Source organism: Athene noctua, chromosome 1, assembly GCF_965140245.1.
Source record: "Athene noctua chromosome 1, bAthNoc1.hap1.1, whole genome shotgun sequence".
Taxonomy (NCBI): domain Eukaryota; kingdom Metazoa; phylum Chordata; class Aves; order Strigiformes; family Strigidae; genus Athene; species Athene noctua.
Window position 1 is genome coordinate 62,172,619 of NC_134037.1, and position 27,307 is coordinate 62,199,925.

General features: G+C 37.8%; 1 protein-coding gene across 1 annotated transcript; it reads right to left on the reverse strand.

The window, feature by feature from the left end:
- Positions 1 to 234: 234 nt before the first annotated feature.
- On the reverse strand, positions 235 to 25,585 carry LOC141957544 (vesicular inhibitory amino acid transporter-like). The gene is made up of 2 exons (XM_074899234.1): positions 25,349 to 25,585; positions 235 to 1,386 (listed from the first exon to the last, which is right to left on the reverse strand). Exons 1-2 carry the CDS (start codon positions 25,583 to 25,585, stop codon positions 235 to 237), a joined length of 1,389 nt encoding a protein of 462 aa, XP_074755335.1.
- Between the last annotated feature and the right edge of the window lie 1,722 nt (positions 25,586 to 27,307).

Genomic DNA, 27,307 nt, shown 5'->3' on the forward strand with positions numbered 1-27,307 from the left:
GAGAGATGGTTGATCTTTTTGTCTCAACATTTTAAATAGGGGTAATTTTGTACTTTTTGTCTATAAAGCTTATTTTCCAGTTTGCTTAGAGCCACTTACTCTTACTAAAGCCCTGATCCTGCAAAAATTTAAGCATATCCTTAATTTTATCTAGTGACAAAATCTCTTATATACTGACTAACAAGGTAAAGGCATTTATGAGATCTGGGCCTTATTTGGCTTTAGGAAATGTTTTTACATTCCTCTGAATACTTCAAGCAGCCCTTTTATTGAGCAAACCATGCCTGCAAGGCTACAAAGGAAACCCAAAACAAAAACAGAGATATCTGCACATTTCTCTACGAAGGATAGTTTTTTCCATTTAAGTTTTAAATGGAAGAGAGAAGGAAGAAGAAAAGTCATAGCAGCACCTGTTACACTGCCTGTTAAACCCATCAACAGGGCAAAATGTGGTATGAACATGGCCATCAGCAGAGTTATCAGGAGAAATGAGCCTCTTACACCCAGAGCAAACAGTGGAGATCTGTAATTGGAATGGTTGCCTCTAGAAATACAAGTATACACAATTTCTGTGGCTGCAAAAAAGGGCAAAGGGTAAGAAAGAAGAGCTTTGGTTAAGAGACACAAATTCACTAGTGTTTGAAGAAATGATGGCAGGTTGTCAGTAATTACTTCCTTTGTCTCTTCGCCCCAGGTCAAGAATGCAGTCAGTGCAAAGGTTGTTTTCAAGACACAAGCAAAAAAGTGGGTCCAATTCAGCATACATCTAAATTCCCCAGGGGTTTTCATGTTACCTTCAAGTGTGGGAAGAAATATTTGTGAAGTATAACTGAAAATGATCACCCCTACAGACACCAAGAAGTCCTCAAACTCAATGGAGAGTCTGAATTTTGCCCAGGACCACTGACGTATTTGTGTGAGACAGTAAGTCATCACTACAAGGATGATAAAAAAATGGACCAAGGAGCAAAGCTGGCTGAGTTTGGAAACCATTTTGAGAGTCTTGATAAATACACAAGGCAGCAATGTAACAAAGGCAATTACAGACCACGTTTTCTCAGTCACTAGTACATATGGAAAACTATGTACCAGCAAGTTCCCACTAACAACCAGATACAAAATACATGTCATGATCAGTTCCATCACTTGGGTCACATTGACAACTATGCCACCTAGTTTGGGAGATAGATTTTTGCAGCAGGCATTCGCAATATCTTCATACGTATCTCTCACTCTTATGAGCTGCCCATTTTCGTTTTCTTCATACAGGCAAGCAATTAGAATTTTGCCTGTGTAACAGCATAATGCTGCAGCCAAGATAATAAGAAACAAGCCGCTATATCCACTGTGGAGAAGAGCATACGGCAATCCTAGGACGAATATTCCCTGAAGAGGAAAAAGAGGAAGAAAAGTTAGCACAAAATCCCTGAGGCAAAATGTTTACTAGAAGCCACAGTCCCAAACCTGCCCTCCACTGAACATTGCTTTCACCTAACAGCATGGTGAAAGTACTTCTACATTTAGCTAAGTAAGTAATGATCATGAGAAATGTGTTTATTCATGATAAATGAAATTATCAGCAAAAATAACTGCTCCTATCAACACACATGTAATGATAAGCTAGGAAAAAGAGAATGTGACTGAATGATAGAGTCAGGTTCCTAGTTAATATTTAACGCTGATGTGATTAGAAGCACATTTTAGAAGGTTCATAGGCAGTTATTCAGTCAACATGCATATTAATAAACAGGTTCAATATCAGTAAAATTAAGCAACTGCAGCATCATCTGTACAAGTTCAAATTCAAATTAAAAATAACACTAGAGATAGATCCAGTAATGACAATCCTCTTCAGTCTACAAATTGTTAACAGATCTCTGGAAAGAAAATGGCATTAGAGTGACATCAGACTTTGCTTGTATTTCCTCTGTGACTTCTGTATGCCTCATGCAGTCTTTGCTCTTGTTAAGTCCACTGCTAAAGTGATTCTTCTCACAGCTCAGATTCTAGACTGTGCAAACTTATTTAGGTGTTTAAAAATACAAGTAAAATATATAGACGTACTTTCCTCTAAACAGTTTCTGAAAAGAACAGAATTATACTTTTATCCAGTAAAAAAGCTGTGACATTTTAGTTTCACAGAATACTGTGTGTATTTCTTTGGGTTTTTTCCCTATTTTTCCCCTATATTTAAAGGCAAATGACACTTTCATGTGGTTTAATTTCTATCAGCACAAAACCAACAAAACCCTTGAACAATATTCATAAAAAGATTCAATTTAGGAAAGATGCTTCCATGACATTTCCCTTTTTATGCTACAAAGCTGAAATTAAACAATGTACATTAGTCAGAGTGGTCAGGCGTATTAATTTTTGATGACTGAAGAAAGGTAGGGAGGAAACAAAATACAGTTAACTAGTTCTACAGAAATTTTTACTTCAGTATTTCTTAGAGCACCAATGATATGATGAAATATGAGCATTTGTCCTCATATTTGCTATTCTGGCCTGACAGAAGGACTTGATTTGGATTAAACTCATCTAAACTCTTTTTCTGACCTAACCAGAGCAACCCCATCTGCTCGGCAAAACCCATGAACACTCAACAGAAACAGGCCTCCTCGCAGAAGGAGTGACCCACTTTTCTTCTTTCACTTCCCGAGTCGGTAGTGCCACTGCTTGCTTTCAGGAGCCAGAGCAGAAGAGGTGAGTTTAACGGGCTAAATCTTAATTTCAGACTTTTCCATCCACAACTGTGGATATGAGGCCATGCAGGGAACAAAAGTTTCAGGCATGCTTCTGGTTTTGGTGTTTTCTATCAGTTCCTTCAGGTTTTATACCCAGCAGACAGTTCCTGTGAGGACAGTCTAGGAGCCCAGCTCTACCTCAGCTTTGCAGGGTTTATACCTAGCACTCCATTTCTAAGTGATACAAGTACTTCCAGGCTTGACCCATAAGGAGAGCTCTGAAGAGAGGCAATTTTTCAAACACTAAATAATCATCAGTGTATAAATAATCATCAGGGTATAAAAAGTATTCTCCCTTTCTTCTAGCCACAAAATAGCAGTCCTTTCTGGGCAGATTGTGGGATGAGCATCAGCCAGAAAAGGAAGATTAGAAATCCTTGAATTAAAGCAGTATTTTTTCTCTAAGTCAATGAGAAAAATAGAGTGCCCATCGTATTAATGAGCATCATTGCCTATTTCATCAGGCTTCACTCTAGATGCAGCTATCTTCAGCTTTCAGCTGAATTAGAGCTGGAAGAATCATATTAAGTACATGCCCTAGTACATTTTGATTGAAAAGGTCTGTGCCTTCATGTACTGAAACAGAAGTACCTCAGTTATTTTTACTGATACAACAATAAAATTATTGACTAGATACCTTTTATGGTTGTTTTCAGTGACTTAATTTACAGCAATTGTTTTGTGTAAGTCACAGGTGCAGTTTCATTTAGGAGTTAGGATGTTCAACTACATAGCTTGTGGTACTTCGGTCACTCAAATCTCCCCACTCCAATGGCTCAGCTCCATTCTAACACAGGTCTCATGACCCAATTATCCTGCAGTGTAATTAGCATTTCTTTTACATGAACTTCACAGAAGTGTTCAGAATTTTACCATTTCTGCCCTCCAACAGTCTACTTTTTAAAACAGACTAGATATCTGGCTGTATCCAGACTGCAGGTAGCACACATGTAGTTGTAGCTTTTGATGTCATGCCATTTTTAATTGTGGATTTCACTGACTGGCAAGTTAGCTAGTTGCTTAAAGAACAAAATGTGATTTCTTTCCTATGAGAACAATCCTTGGAGAACATTTACATAACAGATTGAGTTTAAAAGCATCACAAATAAACCAAGTCTATGAAAAAATCAGGATAAAAGTCCGAGTCATCTTCCATATTAACATAAGAACAATGATGTTTTCTCAGTTCCTTGCAGTTTATAGCACGCTTATCTCATTTGTTCTGTACTCACAGCATTATTATTTTGCTCCTTAACCTGCATTTGGGAGTTCAAATGGTATCTGCTGACACAAAGGGTCACTGTATAATTAAACTGCAGGTAGGTGTCAGCACAGGCCTTACCCACACAATGACTTCTCCCCTGCTGAATTTAGTCTATTAACGTTTGTATGACTAGCCTCAACCTAAACCAAAGCATAAGTCTTTCAGAGACGTTATCACATTAGACAGCCATTTACAGTCCTTCCCACAGGTGTCTGCTTTTCCATGCTTAATTGTTAGTTTAATCAGAGCATAACATAGTTTTAACCTCTAACATGTCCTTGCTGTTTATATCAAATAATTTTATTTGGTATGTAACACAGACCACAGGATGATAGAGGTGAGGTTTTTTAGATTTTTTTTTTCCCCATCTTCTGAATTCAGGCCTTACTAAACAAACCCATTTTTGCACTATATATATTCTTTCTTAAAATTATGTATCAGTGATTGCCAATTTCAAAGTTCAGACTTTAGAATTTCTAAATTGAAACTCTCTACAGAAACTGTGAGTTTTCCTTTCAGCTGATGTCTTTGTAAACTTCAGCTTTCAGTTAATAGCAGAAAGCAAACATTGTGGACATAACTGGTTTTGCAGCTTTTTGGATACAGAGCATGGTTAGTAGTGAGTAATGGAAGAACTCTGAATGCGCCAATACAGTAAATATGTATGTGGTGAAATGACAGTATTTTTCCTGCCTTGACAGAAATGGTTTTTTCCATTAAAAAAAAAAAAAAAAAAAGAAGAAAGGTTTAATGTATCAGCACATTGTTAAATTTCTACAAAATAACCAAAAATGTTAGTGATGGCCACAAGAACTCAAACAACAAAAGACCCTTTGTCAGACTTCAAGACCTATTTTGTGTTTGATCTTCTTACCTTTCCAAAAGCAATACTTTCTGATAGAACCATTTCCTGAACATCACCTAGTTTAAATACTTTAGTTTCAAAGAAAAAGGTATCTTTAAGAAGCACTTATTTTGCTGTCAATGTAATATGACAGTACAGGTATCGAGCTGTGTTCTCTGGTTTAAAGCTGCTCAGCAACCTTAGACCAATGCTTAGAGTGACTTATCTGTGGAAAACTCCTCCATAAAGAAATCCTTTCATGGATGTTGCTGAAGGCAGCTTTTGTCCCCCTCTCATGAGGAGTGAGTGTACAGAGAATGTAGACAGAGCATATCAACATTTCACTGATTCTTTGCTAGTGGAACAGGGACACAGGTAATCCCTGTGCCGTTTGTCAGTGCTCACTTGGTCCAGCCTGGCCTCAGCACTTGAGTCTTCTGATCTTGTGTTCTCATGTCCAAATTATGGCACAGACAGTCTTAGCTGTGAGGCATCAATTAAAAATGAGCAGCAAAAGGAGCTGTTTCTTAAATTGCCACCCAGCTCTTTGTTTAGTGTTCTGTCTGGGAAGTGTTACTGTCTGAGCGGTTTTAATTCCAACGGTTCTAGTCCAAAGTCAAATAATTTGCACTTTAAATATGCTGTTTTAAGGTGATCTATTTACAAAATAGAACAGCACAGAGAAAAAACACTCACACAGTTTGGTGCAGGGGAGATGAACTTTTTCAAACACTACTTCACCTCAGGGCAAGCCCCTCCCCAGGGAATAAAATGTGCTTAGAAAAATACATAAATGAGCACAGACAAGCACTCTGAGAAAACATTAAAATTCTTTAATGTTCAGTTTTAAGACTTTTTAATCCCAGGTAAAATGCTTCATTTCATAGGCTATTTTAACCTGAAATATGACACTCTGAAAAACAAAGCAGATTGATAGGTAATTAAAAAATAAAGAAGATCAAATCATGGTCAGACCTGAGATATGGCAAAAGACAATGAAATAAAAAGGAGTAAAAAGCAATGGTAAAAGAAAAGGAGGGAGAAAAAGATTTCACCTTAAGACTTAATCAGATGGAAAAATAAATTAAGAAATTAAGAATAATTTAACTGAAAATTATTCAGTTAGTACAACTCTCCTACATGCAGAATACATGTTAATATGCCAGACTGCTGAATTAGCTCTGATTGCCTTTCTCACCATCTGCAGTTACTCTACTGGAACGGTTCATTTAAGCCTAACTATTTCCCAACTATGTACTTAATTCCCCGCATGAACATGGGTTAGGCATAGAAACTATGCAGGAAAGCCTCCTTCATGGATCCTCTTGAAAGAGTAGGAAGATAAATTCAGGAACCCTGCTTTTCAGTACACTTCCACAAAATATTTAATTATGTGCTTTAGCATTTGCTGTCATTTAAAATAAATAATTTTCCTGAACAAATGCAAGCCTGTGCTGCTGTGTTATCTATGTGAAGATACAACTTTATAAGCATTAAATTAAAAAATATAGCAAATCCCTTTATTTCATACCATGATAACAAACCTACTTGCTTGTTGACCTCCATGGTCTTTTTCCTTTCTCAAATGCCACTGTGATCAACGGTGATTTTGTATTTTCTTCCAGATCACTGTTGACTACATTGAATAATACTGGACCAGATGCCAATTATCCTACTAGATAACCTCCTAACACTAATAAAAACTAATTCCTTTGACAATAGATCCACACTGACAATTCCTTTTTTGGGATCTGTCACTTATGCAGTTATGAATCCTTTTAAGATGTATTCTATTGTTCCACTAAATTTTAAATTAGAATGTTGTGCATTAAAGTGTCAAAATGTGTCAAAATGTGGATGCACACAAGTCTGTGGGACCAGATGGGTTACACCCAAGGGTGCTCAAACACTTGGAAAATGTGCTTGCAAAGCATGATTTACCTGAAATCATGGCTAACTGGGGAGGTCCTATCGGACAGGAGGGTGGCAAATGTAACACCCACTTACAAGAAAGGCAGAAAGGAGGATCCAGGAAACTATAGACCAGTCAGTCTGACCTCGGTGCCAGGGAAGGTCATGGAGCAGGTCATCTCGGGTGCCATTAAAAGTCAAAATAATGGACAACCAGTCAAAATAATGGACAACCAGTCGATCAGGCCCAGTCAGCATGGGGTTATGAAAGGCAGGTCCTGCCTGACAAACCTGGTCTCCTTCTACCACAGGGCGACCTGCTTAGTGGATGAGGGAAAGGCTGTGGATGTTGTCTACCTTGACTTTACTAAGGCCTTTGACACCGTTTCCCATAGCATTCTACTGGCAAAACTGGCTGCTTGCAGCTTGTAGGGTCACATGCTTTGCTGGGTAAAAATCTGGCTTGGATGGCTGGGCCCAAAGAGTTGTGGTGAACGGAGTTAAATCCAGTTGGCGGCTGGTCATGAGTGGTTTCCCCCAGGGCTCGGTTTTGGGGCTACTCCTGTTTAACATCTTTATTGATGATCTAGATGAGGGGATCGAGTGCACCCTCAGTCAGTTGGCAGATGACACCGAGTTGGGTGGTAGTCTTGATCTGCTCGAGGGCAGGGAGGCTCTGCAGAGAGACCTGGACAGGCTGGAGCCATGGGCTGAGGCCAACTGGAGGAGTTTCAATACGGCCAAATGCCGGGGGCTGCCCTTGGGCCACAACAACCCCCAGCAGCGCTACAGGCTTGGGGAGGAGTGGCTGGAGAGCTGCCAGTCAGAGAGGGACCTGGGGGTGCTGATTGACAGCCGGCTGAACAGGAGCCAGCAGTGTGCCCAGGTGGCCAAGAAGGCCAATGGCATCCTGGCTTGTGTCAGCAATAGCGTGGCCAGCAGGGACAGGGAAGGGATCTGACCCCTGTACTCGGCACTGGTGAGGCCGCACCTCGATTCCTGTGTTCAGTTTTGGGCCCCTCACTACAAAAAGGACATTGAATGACTCGAGCGTGTCCAGAGAAGGGCAACGAAGCTGGTGCAGGGTCTGGAGCACAGGTCGTACGAGGAGTGGCTGAGGGAACCGGGGGTGTTTAGTCTGGAGAAGAGGAGGCTGAGGGGAGACCTCATCGCCCTCTACAGCTACCTGAAAGGAGGCTGCAGAGAGCTGGGGATGAGCCTCTTTTATGATAGGACAAGAAGGAATGGCCTCAAGCAGCACCAGGGAAGGTTTAGACTGGATATTAGGAAGCATTTCTTTACAGAACAGGTTGTTAGACATTGGAATGGGCTGCCCAGGGAGGTGGTGGTGTCCCCATCCCTGGAGGTGTTTAAGAGTTGGGTTGACATAGCACTGAGGGATATGGTGTAGCTGGGAACTGTCAGTGTTAGGTTAATGGTTGGACTGGATGATCTTCAAGGTCTTTTCCAACCTAGACGATTCTGTGATTCTGTGAAAATTCCTTTTAGAAGTCTAAATATATTATTTATCTTTCACTGCCTATTTTACAATGTCATCAAAGAATTATATTACATATGTTTAATAAGGACTATAAGGACTCTTTCTCCACAACCGTAATGACTGACACTAATTATATTCCTGGCTTTTTATTCTGTATCAATTAAAACCTGTATTAACAATTACATTCTTTTTCTCAGAATTGTTTCCAAGTTTCACTAGTCAGGAGTTAACTGACTTTTTAAATATTAGAATGTTATCCACAATCTTCTGAGAATTCCACATGTAATAGCAATTGAATACTATAACTATAGTTATCTAATAGTTAATTGTCCAAGTCTAAGCTTGGAAAAAAAGGCACCTCAGTTTATAACACACACCTATTTTAAGATAGCAGAGCTGAGATAAATGTCCTTTCAGAGATCCCTCTTCCTCTTGCTGGGTGAAAGAATATGTACACAATGGAGTGCAGACACACAGCTTAGAAAGTCTGAGAGTTAACTTTTAAATGTCTTATGCAGAATACCATGATATCCATCCTGAAAAATTACAAAATGACCCACTGTTCTGTGCTATGAGCACATCCTCCTGATTCTCTAGAGACTCCTTACGAACATTCGAATCTTTTTTCAGAGTTAAGAACAATTTTAGAACCTCCCTCTACTGCCAGTGTAGGAAATCAGTGTAGCAGAATTCAGTGAGAGATCTCAGAGTAGAGGAGGTTGACCTTACATTAAAAAATCTCTAAATTGATTTTTCCCACTCTCAGTTTCACATACTCAACAATACTGTTGTGTGTATCCCAGTGGCTTGGCCAGGATCACTTGTGAGCATCAAGGAGGACAAGGGATGCTGGCAGTCAAGTGCTCACTATGTCTCTGGTGTTGATCTTGACTAGTGATGACAAACAGATTTTGGATTTACCTTCTGTACTCTTCCGAAATGGATGCAGTTTTGGTCTTTTGCCTTATTATGTTGTCTCATCCCTCATAAATATTAGGCAAAATTCCTGAATTTCACAGTACTGTTGCTTTCCTTATCTGCATGTTTTATTGATACCGTCCTCTACTTCATAACCTTAACACTTACCTATAGGTCAGTTTTTCTGCCTCTCCATTTGAATGAAATCACATATATGGTGTGCTGTAGCCTTCAATGCACACCTTCCCTTTTAAATTTGTTCTGCTGTTCCTCCTGGTGCTTTTAGACAGGTATACACAGTCACATACACAGACACACAGTTCCATTCATACTTAATTTATTAGTATTTGTTACAAATTTTTACACTAAATGTAGCTTTTTCCCCCCCTAATTTCTCATAATTATTTTCTTACTGTCCTAATCCCTGGGAGATGTATATTTTCCTAGTGTCTTTGGGTTCCTATATTTCTTTGCTACACTTCATAATTCATCATGTACAATGATTACTCTCACACTCCCTTTCTCCTTTTTGCTATTTAGAAAAAAATATTAATTGATATATTCATTTCACATCTGAAGTAGGAGGGGTTTTAACACACAGGCGTACTATTTCTTAATTATGAGATATGGCTTCTGGACATCTCATAAATTCTTGTTAAACATCTTTCAAATTGTTTTCAAAATTGGCTGTCTGTATTTATTCTTCCTAATCAATTATCACTCATAATTTTCTCCAGGTTTGTAAAATTCACTCTTCTGAAGTACCAAGTTTTTTATTACTGTCCTCTGTTTTCTCATAATGAATGTAATTAGATCCACTGATCTGATCATCTTTATTCAATGTAATGAGGCTCAAAATAGAACTACCTTATGCTAGGTTCAATACCTTTTGTGTTAGATAATTATCATCTATCATTTTTAGAAACTTTGAAGATGTTTTACTACAGACTTCATACAACCTCCAGCACAGGTCTTTAAAACTGTAGTCACCAAGAACAATACAATTTTTCTTTCCAGACAATAGCTCTAACACAGATAATTATCTCTCTAACATAGAGTGCCACCCTCAACTTCTTTTATCTACTCTTTTTTTTGTAAACATGATTTATCTGATTATTTTAAAATTCCAGTTGCATAAATCATCCCACCATGTATTTGCAGTATCATCGGTTATATCCTATTTCTCCTCCCCAGTAAAAATTTCTGGTTCCCTAGCTGACTACCCAGACTCCTGGCACTGCTCTGCAGACACCAGGAAAAGAATTCATCTGCTTTCCTACTTGCTTCACAGTTTGTTCACAGCTCAGCTGAGTTTGAATTCAAAAATACTACAAGCTGTTCTGTGGAAAACTTCAAATATTGTCCATGGCCTGTACGACCTTAGCAGCAGATCCATCTCCTTTAATGGCAGTGAAAAAATCTTCCTTCAACTTCAGGAATGGTTGAATTGGACACCAGCAATACTGTTTTTCCTGATTTTCTTACTCTTTCTCTTTGCCAATCCCAGCCTGTTTTAGCTACAGGAAGGAAAGTAGCTAAGGTGTTTATTCTGTGATTAATGTCTACAATCACCTTATATACTGAGAGAAACTTTAGAAATGAAGTTCTGTCAATCCTTCAGGTCCCATAAGCAGATGATAAGGCAGACAGACTGCTCAGGAGATGCTGTGATAAGAAAGTAAACAAGTCTCATGGTCTGCACTGCAAAATGCATGTGTCCATTTGACTGACAGAAGCCACTGATTTTGTTCTCCTTTTAGTGGACAGATTAGTTTTAAGAATCTCCTAAATGTTAGGAAAGAGACCAGAGGAAATAGATGTCTCAACAAAAAAGGAATTGCTGCTATTCTATTTGACAGCTGATCCATTGGCTTTGCTATTGGTTTAAGTGTTTGTTCTAAAACTGAAATAATATCCTTGATGCTTAATTCTGGTTTGATAGAAAATGTTAGTTTGCATGAATTCAGAGCTGTCTGCAAGAATGCACTGAATCACACAAAGTAAATCTCCCAAGCAAATTACCTTTTAAGAAAACATATTATTTTGCTTGGTCCCAAAGGAGAAAGCAGGCTTTAGTAAAAGAATGAGGGCTTTTATTTTATGTTATGTAGCAGAGAGAAGAGAGAGACGAAAAAAGTAAAGCAGTCAAAACTAAAACAAAGATTATTTTAAAAGTTAGTAGTGGCGAGCAACATGAACTCACTGGCTGCTTACCCATTCCTTACTTTATAGCTCATCATGGATTCTCAGGGTTTCACCTGAAGGCAGGCAAGTACTCAAAACATCCAGTACAGCAGCATGTGGGTGAGTGAAATGTGGTCAAAAGAGCTTGAGGGGAGGCAGAGAAAAGGAACTCTGGGAGACTAGAAGCAAAGCAGAGCAGTGGGAAGCCAAATAACTTAATATTTGAGTGTGCACTGACATAACAAAAGGAAGTGTTAAAGTCCATAGAAAGTTCAAACTCAGGCTGGGAGAAAGCATTTGGCTTGTTAGGAGTTTTTCTTGAATGCTGCCTGTATGGGACAAGCCACAGTTCTTGTTACTTTTAACAAGTAAGGCTGAAGAGGAAATGGAAAAAAAACCCAAACCCATACTACAAAGAACATTTCACTGGAACAAACCTTATACACCTCTGAGAGGTGAAAAGGAAGCGACGTTGCATCTTCTGGAAGCAGGGTTATATTTTCTGAAAGCTGGCATAAGATTTGTTACGATTGCATGCAGAATAAAAGGTGACTGAATCCTCCCCTGGCTGATATTCTCCTGTTCCTTCCTCAGTGCAGACCCAACCACCAGTTTTAGGTGGACTCTTACTCAAGCTATAATGACTCCCAGAGCTCGGCATATAAAGGGGAAATTTGTCTTAGAGCACTGCCTGGAGAGAATACAGTTAATAGTCTCGGTGAAAGACATAAATAGTGGTATACTATTATTTTTGGTCTCTAGGAATCAGCAAACTGATATGGAGTATCATAGTATATTCTTCTGGAATACGTGAGAAAAGACGTCTTACAATTAGGCTAGGAATAGACAACAAATCTCTACTGCTTTTTCTCTCTTAACCCCAGTTAAACCTCAGTGGCACCCCAGGGACTTCTACCTTTAGGATAAAAAAAGCAGCAACTGATTTTCCTGCTGGTATTTCATGATGCACAGATACAGATAAAGTTGAGCTTGCAAATGAATTACTCTAATGGAAGTGTCTCTCTCCTATGATGGCATAAAAGATCACCTAAATCTTAAAATTCAACAAAGTACAATAATTCCCCTAATTTCAAGTAGATTATACAAACCTTCCCAAATTTGTATAATTAATAATAAAAACTAAAGATCAGAAATGTGATTGAGTTTTCTGGCATCCCCTCATTACTCAGCATAAAAGCAAAGTTATTTAAGCTCTCTTTTTGAAAAATCTAAATTTTTAATATAGTTATGCATTGTGAAACCAGGCATATGGCATATAAAGTGCATGCTGAAGATGTCTTTTTAAGGTCTCTAGATGTAAAATACTTGGTATTACTACTTGAGGAGGTATTCTCATTCTGTCTGTACAGACTGTGACATAGTGGTTCTTGACCTGTTCTGGCCCGTGAACAAAAATACTGGACTTATAAAGTAAGTCATATTCCTTTTCTGTGGTTTGTTTGGGTTTTTTTTCCTCTTTTTAAAAAATTAATTTTCTTGATCTGCAGCCACACTGGAAAGACTTGGTTGCTGTTTGGAAACAACAGCTGAGGATCTCTGGATGAACAGAGTGGGGACCTTGATTATTCTTGACCTTCAACAAAGACTTCAGGTTTATTCTTAACTTTTAGATACAAATACTGTCTGTATGGATAGAGATAAAACCAATTCTTTCATTACTAAAACAAAGTTAGTTAAGTAATTACTGTATAATTCTGTATATTAAAAAAAAATAGTTTAATTCCTTTTTCTTAACCTGAGCCATTCTGACAGTGCAGGGAAAACTACTCAGCTCTGTTCGATCTCTCCTTTGTTCATACTTCAGTGTGGAGATCTGTAGTGATTTAATATTTGAGAAATTTATTATAAGACTGGATTTAGTTCCTGTTCCTTTCTCCTAAATAACTTTCATTTCTCACATTCAAATTTTTAAGCAAAATCCCAATTTATTCATGAGGTAAAATTAATGGATTTTAGGTGAAAACTTAATGACTATTACTAAAGTTACTAAAGTGACTACTTTTTTTAACTCTCTTTGGTACCCAAGGAAATGATCACTTCTTGGCATGTATGAATTGGATTAATCTAGTCAACTTCTATCTCAGACATTTAATGAATGAATACACACAGCAGCAGAAAGGACATGCATGACAAATCGACCTTTCTTTGATGCACATTTATTAGGAATGGGTTTCCTAACCTCACCTATCTAAGTACAGCAAAAAGTAAAGCTAATCTGCTGGCTCTGGAGAGGATGGAGAGAAATAAGGACCACCAGAGGATTATTCTTTCCAATAGTGTAGGGCACTTATTTTAGGATTTATGAATCTCCATCAGAGATGCTTATGTCCCTGTGTCATCTGTAAAGTCAGATGAGTTTGTTTATGAAGGCCATGAGACTGTGAGGTGCCCTGGAAGAGCAAATGAAGAGCAGGAAGGCTGGATATCTTGGAAGTAGGACTGCACCAGGGGAGGCAGGAACAGGGAGAAAAAAGGTATCATCAGGTAAACACAAAAACATAAGGCTGTGAACCATGAGGTAGAAACAAAGGGTAGGAGAACATGACAGGCAAGAGACTGTGAGGAAAAAATGGCTGGATATGAGAAATATCTAACTATAGGCATAAGACAGGAATAAGTAGAAGGCTAGAGGGGAAGTATGAGCTGTGCAGCTGATTATACTTTCTGATTAGGAAAGGAAACCTGGTGTCAGTGGAATGGCAGCTCCTCACAATTTAGGAGATATAGTAAAGAGTCTCTGAAATCCCATCCAAGCAGCAGAGTGAAGCCTCCAGTTCTGAGCAGGTTTTTTTTTTTTTTGTTTTGTTTTTTTTTTTTTTTTAACTTGACAATAAAAAGTACAAAAGGAAGAGCTCTGAGAGAAGCTGGCTTCCCAGCAAAAGTGAAAAAAGTCAGCAGGCAAGCAAAAGCAACAAAAGCAGGAGTGGATAACTCATTTTAAACTCCAGATCCCCATTAAAGCTTAGAAGATTTTAAGTCCCTTAAGGGAAAATGGCTGGGGACATGTCATTTGGAGTTTCAGAAATCATGCAGGCAACGAAACAAGAGAATGGCTTTAAGATGTAGTGAGATAGAAAAAACCCCTCAATGTCAACTTCTAAATATGATACAAACAGTAAAGTGAGGGCATTGTCATTATAAAAGAAAAAAAGATAATGTTTTATAAATATTTTTCTTATAGAAAAGAAATAATGTATCTTACATCATATCATTGCTATACCCATATTTACATTTCTTCAGGCTTCATTAGAACTATTCATTATTTGTGAAATACCCAAATTTAGCTTGAAATAATCAGACTAGAATGGGTCTTAAAATGGAAAAAAATCCTCTGCTTATCAGGGAGGAACTAGCCAGAATCAAACATGTTTCTAGAGGGGAAAACTGAGCAATTAAAAAAGCTATCATGAATGGAAAGACCCATGTACAGTAAAGGCAAAAGCTGCAGCTACCATTGCTACTGATAACATAAAACAACCAAAAATGCTTGTTTGCTCTAGGGACCTAGAAAACATAATCTGGTGGTGCTGTTACTTGTGTCAATTCAAGAAATGGACTGAGAGAAATTAAATGGATAGCAGCGTATGTGTGTATGAGTTGGAGTGAATGTTTCCTTACTTTGACTCATATGTTTATATTTTTGAGGAGTAAATATTAAATTTGATTTTTTTTTGTTAGCTATTTAGTGAACAGTATTGTACATATGGCAAAACTAGTGCCACTGGCCAAGAATACAGAGAAACACTGGGTTCCAAGAAACGTGTGTGTGGGGAGAAGAGGGAGAATAGATGCAAATAGAAGTAAATTTCTTTTATTTAGCTTTCGAGGCAAAACATTTCATACAGCTTACTGTGCTAAAACTAGGTTACAATATATCATCTTCAGTACTGTGTGTAATCAGTGTTTAGGGCTTTTTATTTTCTCAAATAGCTCCATTTGATCATTCAGACAGAGCTTGTGTCATTTCAGTTAATCTTCTGAATTCAGTGAATTATACACATTGAAGTAAACTGTAGATTAACCATCTATGGATTGTGTGGAAGAAGCTTTACCATTTGGAAAGTCTGCTACAGAAACATTACTCTTTTTGATTCTATCAGTACATTATAATAATTCAGATATCCTTAACTTTCAACATTAAATTCTCATACACACCTGCAGATGATGAGATTGTCAAACTTCTATTCCTTGATGAACCCTATGGCTCACTCTTTCTTTTTATAAAAAAATGAACCCCCTTCTGGAAATTTCTTAATGAAAGTCAAGGAAGTTTATACAAGACAGGAAAGGAATGCAATCTGACAAAATATTTTACTTTCTGCTGGCTATCACTATGTTCTTGCTGTCTTGGGAGGAATTTTTCTTGGGACGAGTTATATGTCTAAATACAGTTTATTAACACAAATTCACTGAAGTTACACACCTCATAAATTTAAGAATAGAGACAGAAAGAATATTTTTAAGAAGAATAATTTCTACCAATGCTGCTTAGCGGCATGTGTTATACAGAGGCACAAGTGTAAAAATTATCTCAGCCACAGAATGCTGGTAAATAATTACAATATGTAATTTGAGCTTTGTTTTGAAAGGTAACTGTCAAACATAATATCACAAAAATAAAGTAAGCAGATAGAACAGATATAGAAATTCAAAGTTGCCTAATAATAGTGGGTTTAAATACCATGTGACCCGCTATGAATTAAAAAGGGAGAAATTATACCATCTGTTTTCATTCAGCTTGTTACAAATGCTCTCAGGGATTGATGAAACCAAAAAACATGGTAGATTAATTTGATTTCAGTGTAATGGGAAAGTACAACAGCTATTCCCTTCACCTGAGGGAGCCAGAGATCCTTGTTCTGCAACAAGTTGTAGTGCATTGAGTTCTCCTATAGAATAAAGTGATCATTGATTTCAAGCAGCTGACTGTTGCTTGATCCTGTTTGGTAACATTTACTATTTCAGAGAGTATCATTTTCATAATGCTACTATCCATTTATCTTTGATAACATGGTTCTGTCATTCTCTTTCTTGATCATCCGGATTTTGAAGATTGAATGCCCATTTTAATGGCTGAATATTCTACGGTACTCTTATTGCATTCACCTACTGATATATCTTGTCATCGGTCCCTACAATGGGTCTCAATAGCAAGGAGAACCCATTCCACATAGAAAAAAAGAGAAGAAATTGAATCAAATGTTAAGCTGATTTATCTCAGGCCACATTTAAACAATCATTATTTTGTAAAGAGTTTCTGTAAAATAGAAAACATTTTGAGACTTACTTTCAAAATTGTTTTCATTATTGGAGCACTTGGAAGACCTTGATCAGAAACCCATTGTGAAGGGCACTGTGCAAACAAAGTACAAAAAGATGGTCTCTTCTCCAAATAATTTAAAATCTAGGGGTAAGATAACAGGAAATGAATACAGGCAGACAGGGCAGGCAAGGAAACCGTAAGTCAATACCAGAAACTGTGAGTCAAGAGAGTAAATGGTGGTTTCAATATAGCTTATAACTGTGAAATTTTCAGCAAAAGCACATTTCTAAGAGGATCAGAGGAGCGCAAATAAATGTCTTCATATAACTTCATAGGAATGCTTGTTTGAATATTTAACAAATTGACAATGGTAATTGTAACTGGAAGAAGAGAGATCTGAGTCAATAGATGCAGAAAGATAAATGGTAGATTGTTAAAGAAAAGATGAGTGGCTTACATTTGATTTGATGGTTGAATTGGTGCTTGAAGAGCTGGTGGACCCATGGGGTATGGAACTGCATCAGCTTTCCAGGTGAGTGTGCATGGGGCAAGCTTGGCAAGCTCCGGGAAGAGTGTGCTACTGTGACCCAGATGGGGAAATACGTGTTCAGATAAGAGTTTTAGCCTTGTGGATAGGTAAATCAGAGTATGTATTAGTGAGGTTTTACAGTAAAAATAAATAGAAGCTGGACATAGTCTGAGCGTGAGGATTTAGAAAGAGGCCTGACTGAAAGCTGATGCCAGATGATAGGCCTGCATGGCAACAAGAACTAAGACATTCACAGGTGGTGAAGGAAGAAGTCTGGCGTGGGCAGACTCTGGATGGAAGACAAGGAGCTCTGTTTAGTTGCTTCTACTGACTGCTAAACAGAGAGACCAATATTTTACGTAGTTAGCAGAGGGATCTAAATAAGATGGGAACTTGAACCGGCCCAGGAGTCTATCAGCAGTGTCTCTAGCAGCCCTGAGAGCCTGAGTCTGCTGCAGATGACAACCTCTGGGAGGAAGGCAAGAGGCAGACATTGAGGAGAGGTCACCAGCATTTTGTTTTGTGCCTGGACAGCAGTGTAGAGCTGAGAAAGCTGGTTGTGACCCTGTGTATTAAATCATATATCACTTTTCCTTACAAAAAGTTATTACAGTGAAAAATACAAATAGAGCGGTGTAGCATGGATGTGCTTGTAGTTATCTACCTACTCACGCAAAGGCATTTTTTAGGCATTAACACTCGCAGAGCAGGCCACCTCCTGGGTGGTTTGAAGGCTTCCTAATGATGAAATGAAAGAAAAAGAGGTCTGGGAGGAAGAGACACAGTATTGAGGTTTCTGAAGTGTATAATTTATTTTATGTATGTCATGGGAGAAATGCAAACCAACACACCCTTTTTGCAAGTATATGTGCATGCAAATCACACCTCTGTCACTTGGCAGGCTATTAAACTCTAACAACACTGTTGATAGTAGTTGGCCTTAGAAGAATGGCAGGGTTTAAAGCTCTTGAGTGGAGATGTGCTTTCACTTCATTCATGTAACTGTACTTAAGCTGACTGAGATATAATATAGTGGAAATACTGTTGTCCCTGCTAAGGGTGTATGTTGTCAAGCTGAATTTTGCAGCATGCCAAACCAACTCACAAATTCCAATTAACACAAAGGTTCATACTATTACTGGCTAGAAAGCACCACCAGAAGGAGAAAAGTTGAGCTGGCCTCTCCTAGATCCTCCACTGACCCCCACACAGGGACCTTGGCACCCATTCCCTGCTCTGACTCCATCAGACCTACAGGGAGCTCCCTCTCGCTGTGGACCAGAAGGAGAAGGGCAGGAGGAAGTAAGAAGGAGGGCGCCCAGCATGAGGCCATGTTTACTTTTGACAACAAAAGCTTTGTTCATAGTCTTTACTGGCAAACGATTTAGGTGGTTGAAAATCCATGTCCAAGTAGTCAGCTGTGTCTGTGTACTTTTCCTCTTCTCTGTTCTTAAACGCACACTGGGTAGTGACAAATCTGCTGCTTTGCTCGGGAATGCAGCAGTAAGGATAAACACCAGCAAGATCAATGTGCTCTACTACTTGTACTGGGTGTCCATGCCCAGGCGCTGGCAGGGGGCGGCAGGGTGGCCTCTGTGAGGAGAGCTCCATGCTGGACCCAGCCAGCTCCAGCAGCCCCATGGCAGGGCATGGCTGAGCCCCACTGCCAAGATGGCAGTGTCTTGGGGAAATCTGTGTAAGGAAGGGCTGAAAATGCCATAGAGAGAGGAGGAAGGGGGCCATAGAGGAGTCTGGAGTGAAGTTGAGCATGGAAAAGGCAAGAGGACGGGTGTTACTTTAATGTTTGTCTTTTTCTTCTCCAATACCAGACACAGTAATTAAACATATGTATCTATTACTTAGCAATAAAGTTAATTTTCCCCAAGTGTCTCTTTTCCCCACAACTCTATCTGTTAAGTGAGCTCCCTGTCCTTATCTCGATCCACATTCTTTCTTGGTCCTGTTCTATTTCCACCCTGCTGTTCAGCTGGGGGTCAGTGGGAGTGAGCGAGCAGCTGGGTGGAAGTGTGGCTGTTACTAAGGCTAACCCACCACACTACCATATGCTTGCTCCCTAGTTCATTTGTTCTTTTACATGCACAAAATTTCAACTACCAGCTACTTCTGTACTGTACTGAAGGAGGACTATAGCCTCACACCTATAAAACAGCTGTTCTAAAAGATTAATAGTAGTAGATTTTCCAGATGAAAGGATTTTCAAATTGATATGACAAATAAACAATCCACAAGAAGTCACTGCTTACAGGAAACAGACACTTGCAAATTCCTCAAGATTTTCCCAACCAGACTGTGTCAAACTGGATATCAACACCAGGATAAGAATATTATGCATTGCAGTGACTTAGCTACTATTTCTAAAATAACCTGCAAGATGATACAGTGGCTTTGAAATTCAGATGCTAAAATATATAGATTTCAAAAGTACGAGCCAAGAAGAGTTTCAGCTAAAGTTCTTGGAAATTATAGATAATTGACATTGCTAAAAATCAGGTGTCGAATAAATACTTTCTGAAATGTGATGTTATAATTTGAGGTTCTGAGCAGAATTATTCAGATTTCTTTAAGCACAGCAGCACTTCTGGCTACTGTTACCAAAAGGATGTAATATTAGACACCTATGTCAGTAAAGCTCAGGTAAAAATCACTTAAAGATATAAAATAAAGGTACTGGTAAAGAAGAAGTATTTTTAAATATATCTATCTTATACCCAGTGTAATCAAGATAATCAGATGTAAGGCTGAGGTTGCATGTTAAATTCTGTGTCTGTGTTGAGTATTATACTTTAGAATGTCTCTCTCTCATCTCATATAGTAATTAGCTTAAAACATAAAATCATAAATTATAGACCATTGTATATCAGTTATAGCCAAACTATTGAGGCTATTAGAGTCATTTATGAAGGAAACGGAGAGACACCTCTCGTAACTCTCTTGCAACTCACCTATTAGGATATGCAATCTTGGCCCCATGGTGTAGGCAAGCATGATCTGAGGACTGCTTTAATTTCTAAAGATTTTTAATATGTCATTTTAACATCTAGATGGTTGCAAGAATTGGAGTACTTTGATCCACAACTTGTATAACCCATGTACTTGTTTCTGGGATGTTTTGGAGCTAGCATGGTGCTTTCTGAACCAATTGTCCATATGTTAGGACTGTCTGTATGTCCAGGGAATAATTTGTGGAGTAGCTACGTTATATCACAGCTCCTGCATGCTGGCAAATCTGACACAGAGGGGCTATGGAAAACTGATTTGCCACTCCTAACATTTCTATTATAGTTACAGTAGAATATGCTGATGTAAATCCATTCAATGCTCCCTCCATCTGTTCATTGCCCAGATGATGTGACAAACAACATAAAATGCAAAACCTACAAAACAGCAACTTAAATCCCAGGAGAACAATCCAAATATTTCTTCCTGGATCAAGAAACAATTTTAGATGAGCCACTTTTCTATGTTTAGGAGTTTTGGCTTCATAACATTTTTAGTGTTTGCAGCTGACCGAGGGAAAAGTAGACTGATATAGTGCATCGTCTAATGAGATTTATGGGAATGGCAGTTAGTTAACTCAAAATCAGTCCACTGCACAGTGCTTATATGTCAAATAAAGAGACTTCTGTGAAGTAGATGTAATCTCATTGTTGCAGGATAACACATTTTTGATAAAAAGCTTTTGTGATAAAAAGTAGAGTTGGGAATAGAATATATATCCTGTATGTAGCCTTCTCTGAGCTATATGAATATGTGCACAAAACTAAAGAAATCTACTGCAGCATCTGAGCTGAAATAAAAGGTTGTATGAAGTAGTGATGTATGTCCAGAAACCTTTTTTCACTCAAGAGAAAATCAAAAGAGAAAACCAGGGCACAAACATTAGTTACAGAGTCTTCGTCCCTAAAATACATCTTTTATCAATTACATTGTATAATGGTGACATTCTATTATAGGAAAAAGAGATGTGAGTTTAGATGGCTCTCACCAGGCTCTAGGCTTTTTGGGGGTCTCCAGTTGTGGCTATATGGGTTTGTGATTGCAAACCTATGAAAAGTAAATTTGGCCAGTACTGCAGGTGCATTTCATCTAAAATCATATTAACTGGCATTTCTTACAGTCTGGGAATTTTGTGCTGTCATATTTTGAGTAGCTCCATTTGGTAACTTGGACCTAGGTTGGATATCAGCATTGGACATCTCCCTTTAATTCTCAGTACCACATCTTGATATGAAATGCAGAAGTTTATATCTCTCAGGCATCTATAATTTAGTTCAGCATATGACTTTAGCTTCAATGTATAATTCAAGGAAGTTAACTGCTCTGGGCACCAGAAAGGATTGACCTTTGTTCTCAAGTCTGGAAAATAAATACTTAAGATCAAGTACTGCAGTTAAGATCTAAGTGGTTATTTAGTTAAATGTCACTAAATTATTTAAGGTTGTGGATGAGAAGATTTGTATTGTGGTACACCTAATGACCTGATGGCAAAAATATTTAGCTTTCTAAGCACACAAGCATGTACATATTTATATTTAGAAAATACTTAAATACAATGTCAGCAAAGCTTGATGGGATGGGTGTTTAGACGCCTTGAAAAGATGTTTGCCTTTATATCTTTAGGGGCATGTCTGCTCATTCTGCTAATTCTGTTTCTGAGCGTCACTGTGTTTTCCACTTAAGTCTTTGGGAGTTGTTGATCCTCAGTAAGCACTCAAAAGATTCAGTCTATGTTAGGGAGATAAAGGCAGGTAACTCAGAGGAAATATCATAGAAAAATAAATATTAACTATGAGATATTTTCAAGTGAATCTTTTAGGCATATAAAACTGAGCCAAATTGGAACACAATATGGATATGCATCTATAATGACACACTGTGAAGTATATAGAGATATACACTTCCATTTTAAAAAATGGTGATTATTGATATGTTGAGTCTTTTCTAAACTAATGTATACAGAATATAAATATGAGAATAGTTATGATCACTACTGTAATTATTAATTTAGTATTGACACAATTTTTAATCATTATTAATAACAATTTAATTATTCCTATCCAAGCACCCTATTGTGTTATTCTGATCATGGAACAAGAAAATTGCCTCTGCAGTAGGTATTTCTAATCTTTGTACAACCTAATCTCTGCAAAAGACAGGAGACAAAAGATGGTTACATTAAGTATCAGATGCATTGAATCAAATGGCACATTCAGTATGCTTTGATACATCCTGTTTTACCAGATGTCCAGGAAAGAATTACATGTTATGTTACACTGTATTTAAAGATTGTATAAACATCATAATACTGAAAGCACTTTGGAGCTGCTTAGTAAAGTGGCTGACTTTTTCGCACTGTTAAACTTGTTTGTGTCTCTAAGACCTAAGCAGAGATAGACTCACAATGGTTTAAATTACAGTTATGCTCAGATGAACATTATTTCACTTGCCATTATTTCACTTCTTCCCTTTCTCTCTCTTGTTTTTTTCTCCAGTCTTTATTGTCTTGTACCGCTTCATGACACTATAGACTGAGTGCCTTTTTCTTTTACTTTGGCTTTCTCTTTCTTGGTCAAACATTCTCCACACTCTTTGCCACAATCCTCCTGCATGTGACTGGCAAATAAATAGACTTTATTGTCCTTTGGTTCTGCTGTGAAACGCTGTACCATTAGAATTTAACTACCTTCATCCTTGTGACTGCTGCTTTGCTTATCTATCCAGCACTTCTGTACAATCAGGACAAAATTTTTTTGCCTTTTACAGCTATATACAAACAAATGCAACTTGCATCACCCTGCCAGATGATGCTGTTCATTTTCACTTTTGAATTAACTCAGCTTTATGGACTCTGTCCTTACTTAGATTAACTGGCTACAGGTTTTCTTTTGCCTATGCAGTGTTGGAATGTGAAACACGTTTCCCTGCAAACTTTAGATGTCTGTAGCAATCATTTACACATACAGTATCATCACCAAAAATGCACATTTTTTCAGTTGAAGTTAAAAACAAAATTAAAATCTCTACTTGGTTGTTTGAAAATACTTGCATTCAAAACACTGCAAGAAAATCCCTGTATTTAATTTCAGAGACCAAAGATTCAGTCATTCCTATAATAAATCTGGACTGTGAAATAATTTCACTTTTAGACTAATTGTATTCACCAGACTAACTGTTTAGAACACTTCTGAATTCTGCTGAAATGTTTACTTCTAATTGCCATGCAAAACACTTCTGCCCTTTCCTCTGGGTAGGGCAAAAACAACTGTCATTTTAACATAGTTTGTCTCCACCAGTCAAGAATGTTTGGATTGTTTTAATCATTCTGTTCACAACTCTGACTTCTCTTCAAAGCTATTCATAGACATTTCTTCAAACTGTTATTTATTACTGACAGATGCCCGTTCAAAATTCTCTGCTCTGTCCTCCTCTCTTGCCTTTCCCCTTCCCTTTCTCTACTCTCTACCCTTGTTCCTAAACCAAATGCCAAGGTATTGGGAAATAGGAAAAATACACACATGTGTACATAGATTCACATATCTGCTTACATATGCAGTTTCACAGTGTGTTGTTAGGACACTTCAGTTTTACTATTAACAAAACTGCAGCTCCCAGGCTTTGCCATTCTCAGCCTGCCTTAGGAGGAAAGCTCAATACAGCTGTAGCCACCTGCTCTTTTAATGCGGATTTCTGAATTATTTGATCAAATGAGATCCAATAGCAGTATGCAACACCCTGCATGCTGAGTTTTGACTAAGACCATAGTTACTGATGTGATTGAATCATTTAGCTTACATTTGTCCTGTTTTTAAATAGGCAACTGTATGTTCAATTGTGTTTTTACACTGTGTTATTGGTCTATTTTTTAACTGGGAGCTATAATATTAATAATTAATAGTAATTGTGTACATAACACTCAGGAATTTTTAGGCACTTCGATGTATTTACAGAGGTATTACTTTTGTTTTTCAGAAAGGAAAACAATTGGTGAGAGAGAACGTGACTTGCCAAAAGGTCATACAGCAAATATTGACAAAATTGACTTCCAGAATGAAATCTTGGCTTCGGTGAAATCAAAGGCAAAATTCACAGAGACAGCAATGGGCTCTCCTCCCAGACTCCTGTCCTGACTAGATGCTGCTGAGGAAGACTGAAGATAAAATGTGTTACTAGAATGTAGTTGGGATATTTTAGGACTTCATGCTTTTATTCACAGCTGAACACTTCCCTGAGTATGATACGCTACTGTGCCCTAGATGTTATTGCATTGGCTCTCATGTGGTGGTGCTCATGTTTGAAAATACAGCAGGGTTAGAAATATGTCCTTTTTTTTTGTCCTTTGCAGAGCTGAGGCATGAACTGGATACCTAAACAAATGGTCATCAGCATAATCACAGACTTGTGTGACACTGGAAGGATTATTTTTCTGTAACTGAGGTGCCATAAAAAGTGTTTAAGTAACAGTTACTGGGACTAGATGTGTCTGTGGATACTGCTTTCCTCTTACTATGTCAGACAGAAAGTTAGTGGTAATGATAGAATTATGTAAGAAAATGAATCATGAAAAGTGAGAAAAAGAATCTGAAACATTTAATGCTAAATTTAGGGATTCAGAAGGATACTCAAATTCTATACAGAATGCTGGGACCAAATGCTTCCAGTCTTTTTGACCTATTTTGTTTAACACTGACAAGTATTATTACATTTCTTGTGTTTCATGCTCCAATTTATATCTATCCTAACTTACATGTCAGTGAATTTATGTCTGACGTCAGTCTGGCTCTTGCTATCCTATTTTTATTAGATGTTTACCTCACATTTCTATCAAACATCTCTGTCACTGAATTCAAATATACTTATTAAAGGTAATGTCTGCACTTTCAAAACAGGTGTAATCACCACCTTTTCATTTTCATGTAGTTTAAATATGTTTTAAACTTTAGCTAACATATCTGTCTTTCCCCTTGGAACTTTATTTCTTCAGAGTGCTAATCTTATGCAGAAAGGTTGAAATACATTAGTAATAAATTCATAGAAACCTTTTAGAATATTGCAAAACAATGGTATGGTTAGGTAAAATAAAGCAGGCTAAGTGGTGAATAGGTTTTTCAAATGGCGGATGTAATAAGTGGGGAAGTAAAAGGTTACCTGAATGGCATTTGTTACATTCCATCCTGCTTCCCAGCTGGTGATCAGTTTGATCTGGGCATGTGGCAGGGGAGCTGGGGACTTGTATTCTGGATCTTGGTGGCAAACATCAAGCTCAAAGTTCAGAGGTCCATCTGGTTCCTCTCTCTCCTCACTGTGAGTTCTGTTCAGTTCATCTCTTCTAGTAAAATTCACATGCTCTTCATCAGTGTCAAGGCAGCTGTCCCATCTCACCATTCCTAAAAAGAGAGATGGTGTTTCCCTAAAGCAGTTGAAAAGAGATGAAAAAGTCTGCTTCAGGTGAGCCATTCTGAACACTGAGTATTAAAATAAAATATTTTCTTACATGTCTTTATTGTTTTCAGCAGTTGTACACTGTTAATCCTTTTGTTACGTTAGCCTTGATATTGTAGCTGTGATTAATGAAGCTTGTTGTCCTTAGTCCATCTACTTGTGCCAGTTTCAAACGCTAGCTAAAGAAATATCTCCAGGGTCTTCAACATACTGCCCAGAGTAGTCTGCAGTAAGATTTAGTAGTCTGCAAGCTGCAATTTACAATTCAAATCCTTTTCCTTTTACATATGGTATCTATGAAGATCAGTCATTCATGAAGCATCTACAGGTGGCTGCAAGTATCTCTTCCTGGAAATTATGCATGTTTCTAATACAAATAAATAGTTCTGCCAAAGGAAAAAAATGCTTCATTAAAAACTAGAGTTGATGGACTGACTGCTAAGTAAATGCATGTAAATAAGTTCACTTTTCCAGATGTGAGAATTTTCTGCTGTGTTTTAGTGTCTACAGAGGTCAGTAGAACTTTAAAAATGTTCTTAAAAAAGCTCTAAGTTGCAAGAAAAAAAGAAGTAGCTTGTTTGTAACTATGTCTAATTCACAGTTGCTGGTGACAGGGAAATGACATAGAGCTGTGATTGTATGTTTACTGTATGGATATACATAGTGATACATTATGATTATTCACACTGAAAATCCTAAAAATAATATTTACAAAAGTATCCTTTTTTTGCATGGCCCATGGAATTTGTGAAAGGTAAAGAGAGAAAGCTGGGCAGCACTGCTGTAGGACTATTTATGCCCATTTTTCTTTTGTTGTTTCCCATGCCTGCTCTACATTCATTCTGCTTCCCTCTGTTTTTCAATTAAGAGTACTGGGTTTTAACAGCTATATTTCTATATTAACAGCTGAGTAACTGGTACAACACTGCTGATCACACTGAAAAAAAAAAAAAAAAAAAGTACTTGTTCAAAAGGGATCTAAATTGGACCATGTGAGATGAGTTACAGTCCTTACTTGCACTAGCATGTCCTTCCTGTTAGCCAAAATTTCTGGAGTTCTCAAAAAAAATACAGAAGCTTATATTTCTGAGCAAGAATTCTGAACTGATGACTTTCCTGCCAGATGTATATGAAATGCAGTCTTATTAGTAACTCTCAGGTCTTTCCCGTTTCCAAAATTAAATATCCTTCATGCAGGCCTTGTTGTCTTTTTATGTGCTCAGGATTAAATAAACATGAAGACAACCTTCATTGTTCTTTTATGACCAGACACTGAAGTTTCTCTTGTTCTCATCACATAACTAATATTCTGAAGCTCTCCACAGTTTGTCCATCTGTTCTAAAACCCAGAAATATTTTAGAAATACTACCAGTCAGAATTATGTTCCTGTACCTACCTTGTTCAAACCTCTTCACTGACACCTGTATGTGCCATGTCCATGGATTTACCACTGGATGCTCTAGAGTATTTCTTTTACACATTGTGAAATCTGCTAATGTTGACCTGAGCTGAACAAGTGGCCCTTGCTTGTCAAAATATCCATTTATTGGTATTTCTGAAGACCAAAGTGAATGTCACTAGTCATCTCGCTAATGTATCATGATCTCCTGGAGTGACCTGGAAGGTGCTTGAGAATACAACTATGGTTTTTACAGCAAATCTTG

Coding starts and splice junctions, on each gene's coding strand:
- LOC141957544 (XM_074899234.1), bottom strand. CDS start 25,585: ATGGTGAGATGGGACAGCTGCCTTGACACTGATGAAGAGCATGTGAAT. Junction 1,387..25,348: donor ATGTAACAAATGCCATTCAG/GTAACCTTTTAC, acceptor TTTCCTCTTCAG/GGAATATTCGTCCTAGGATT.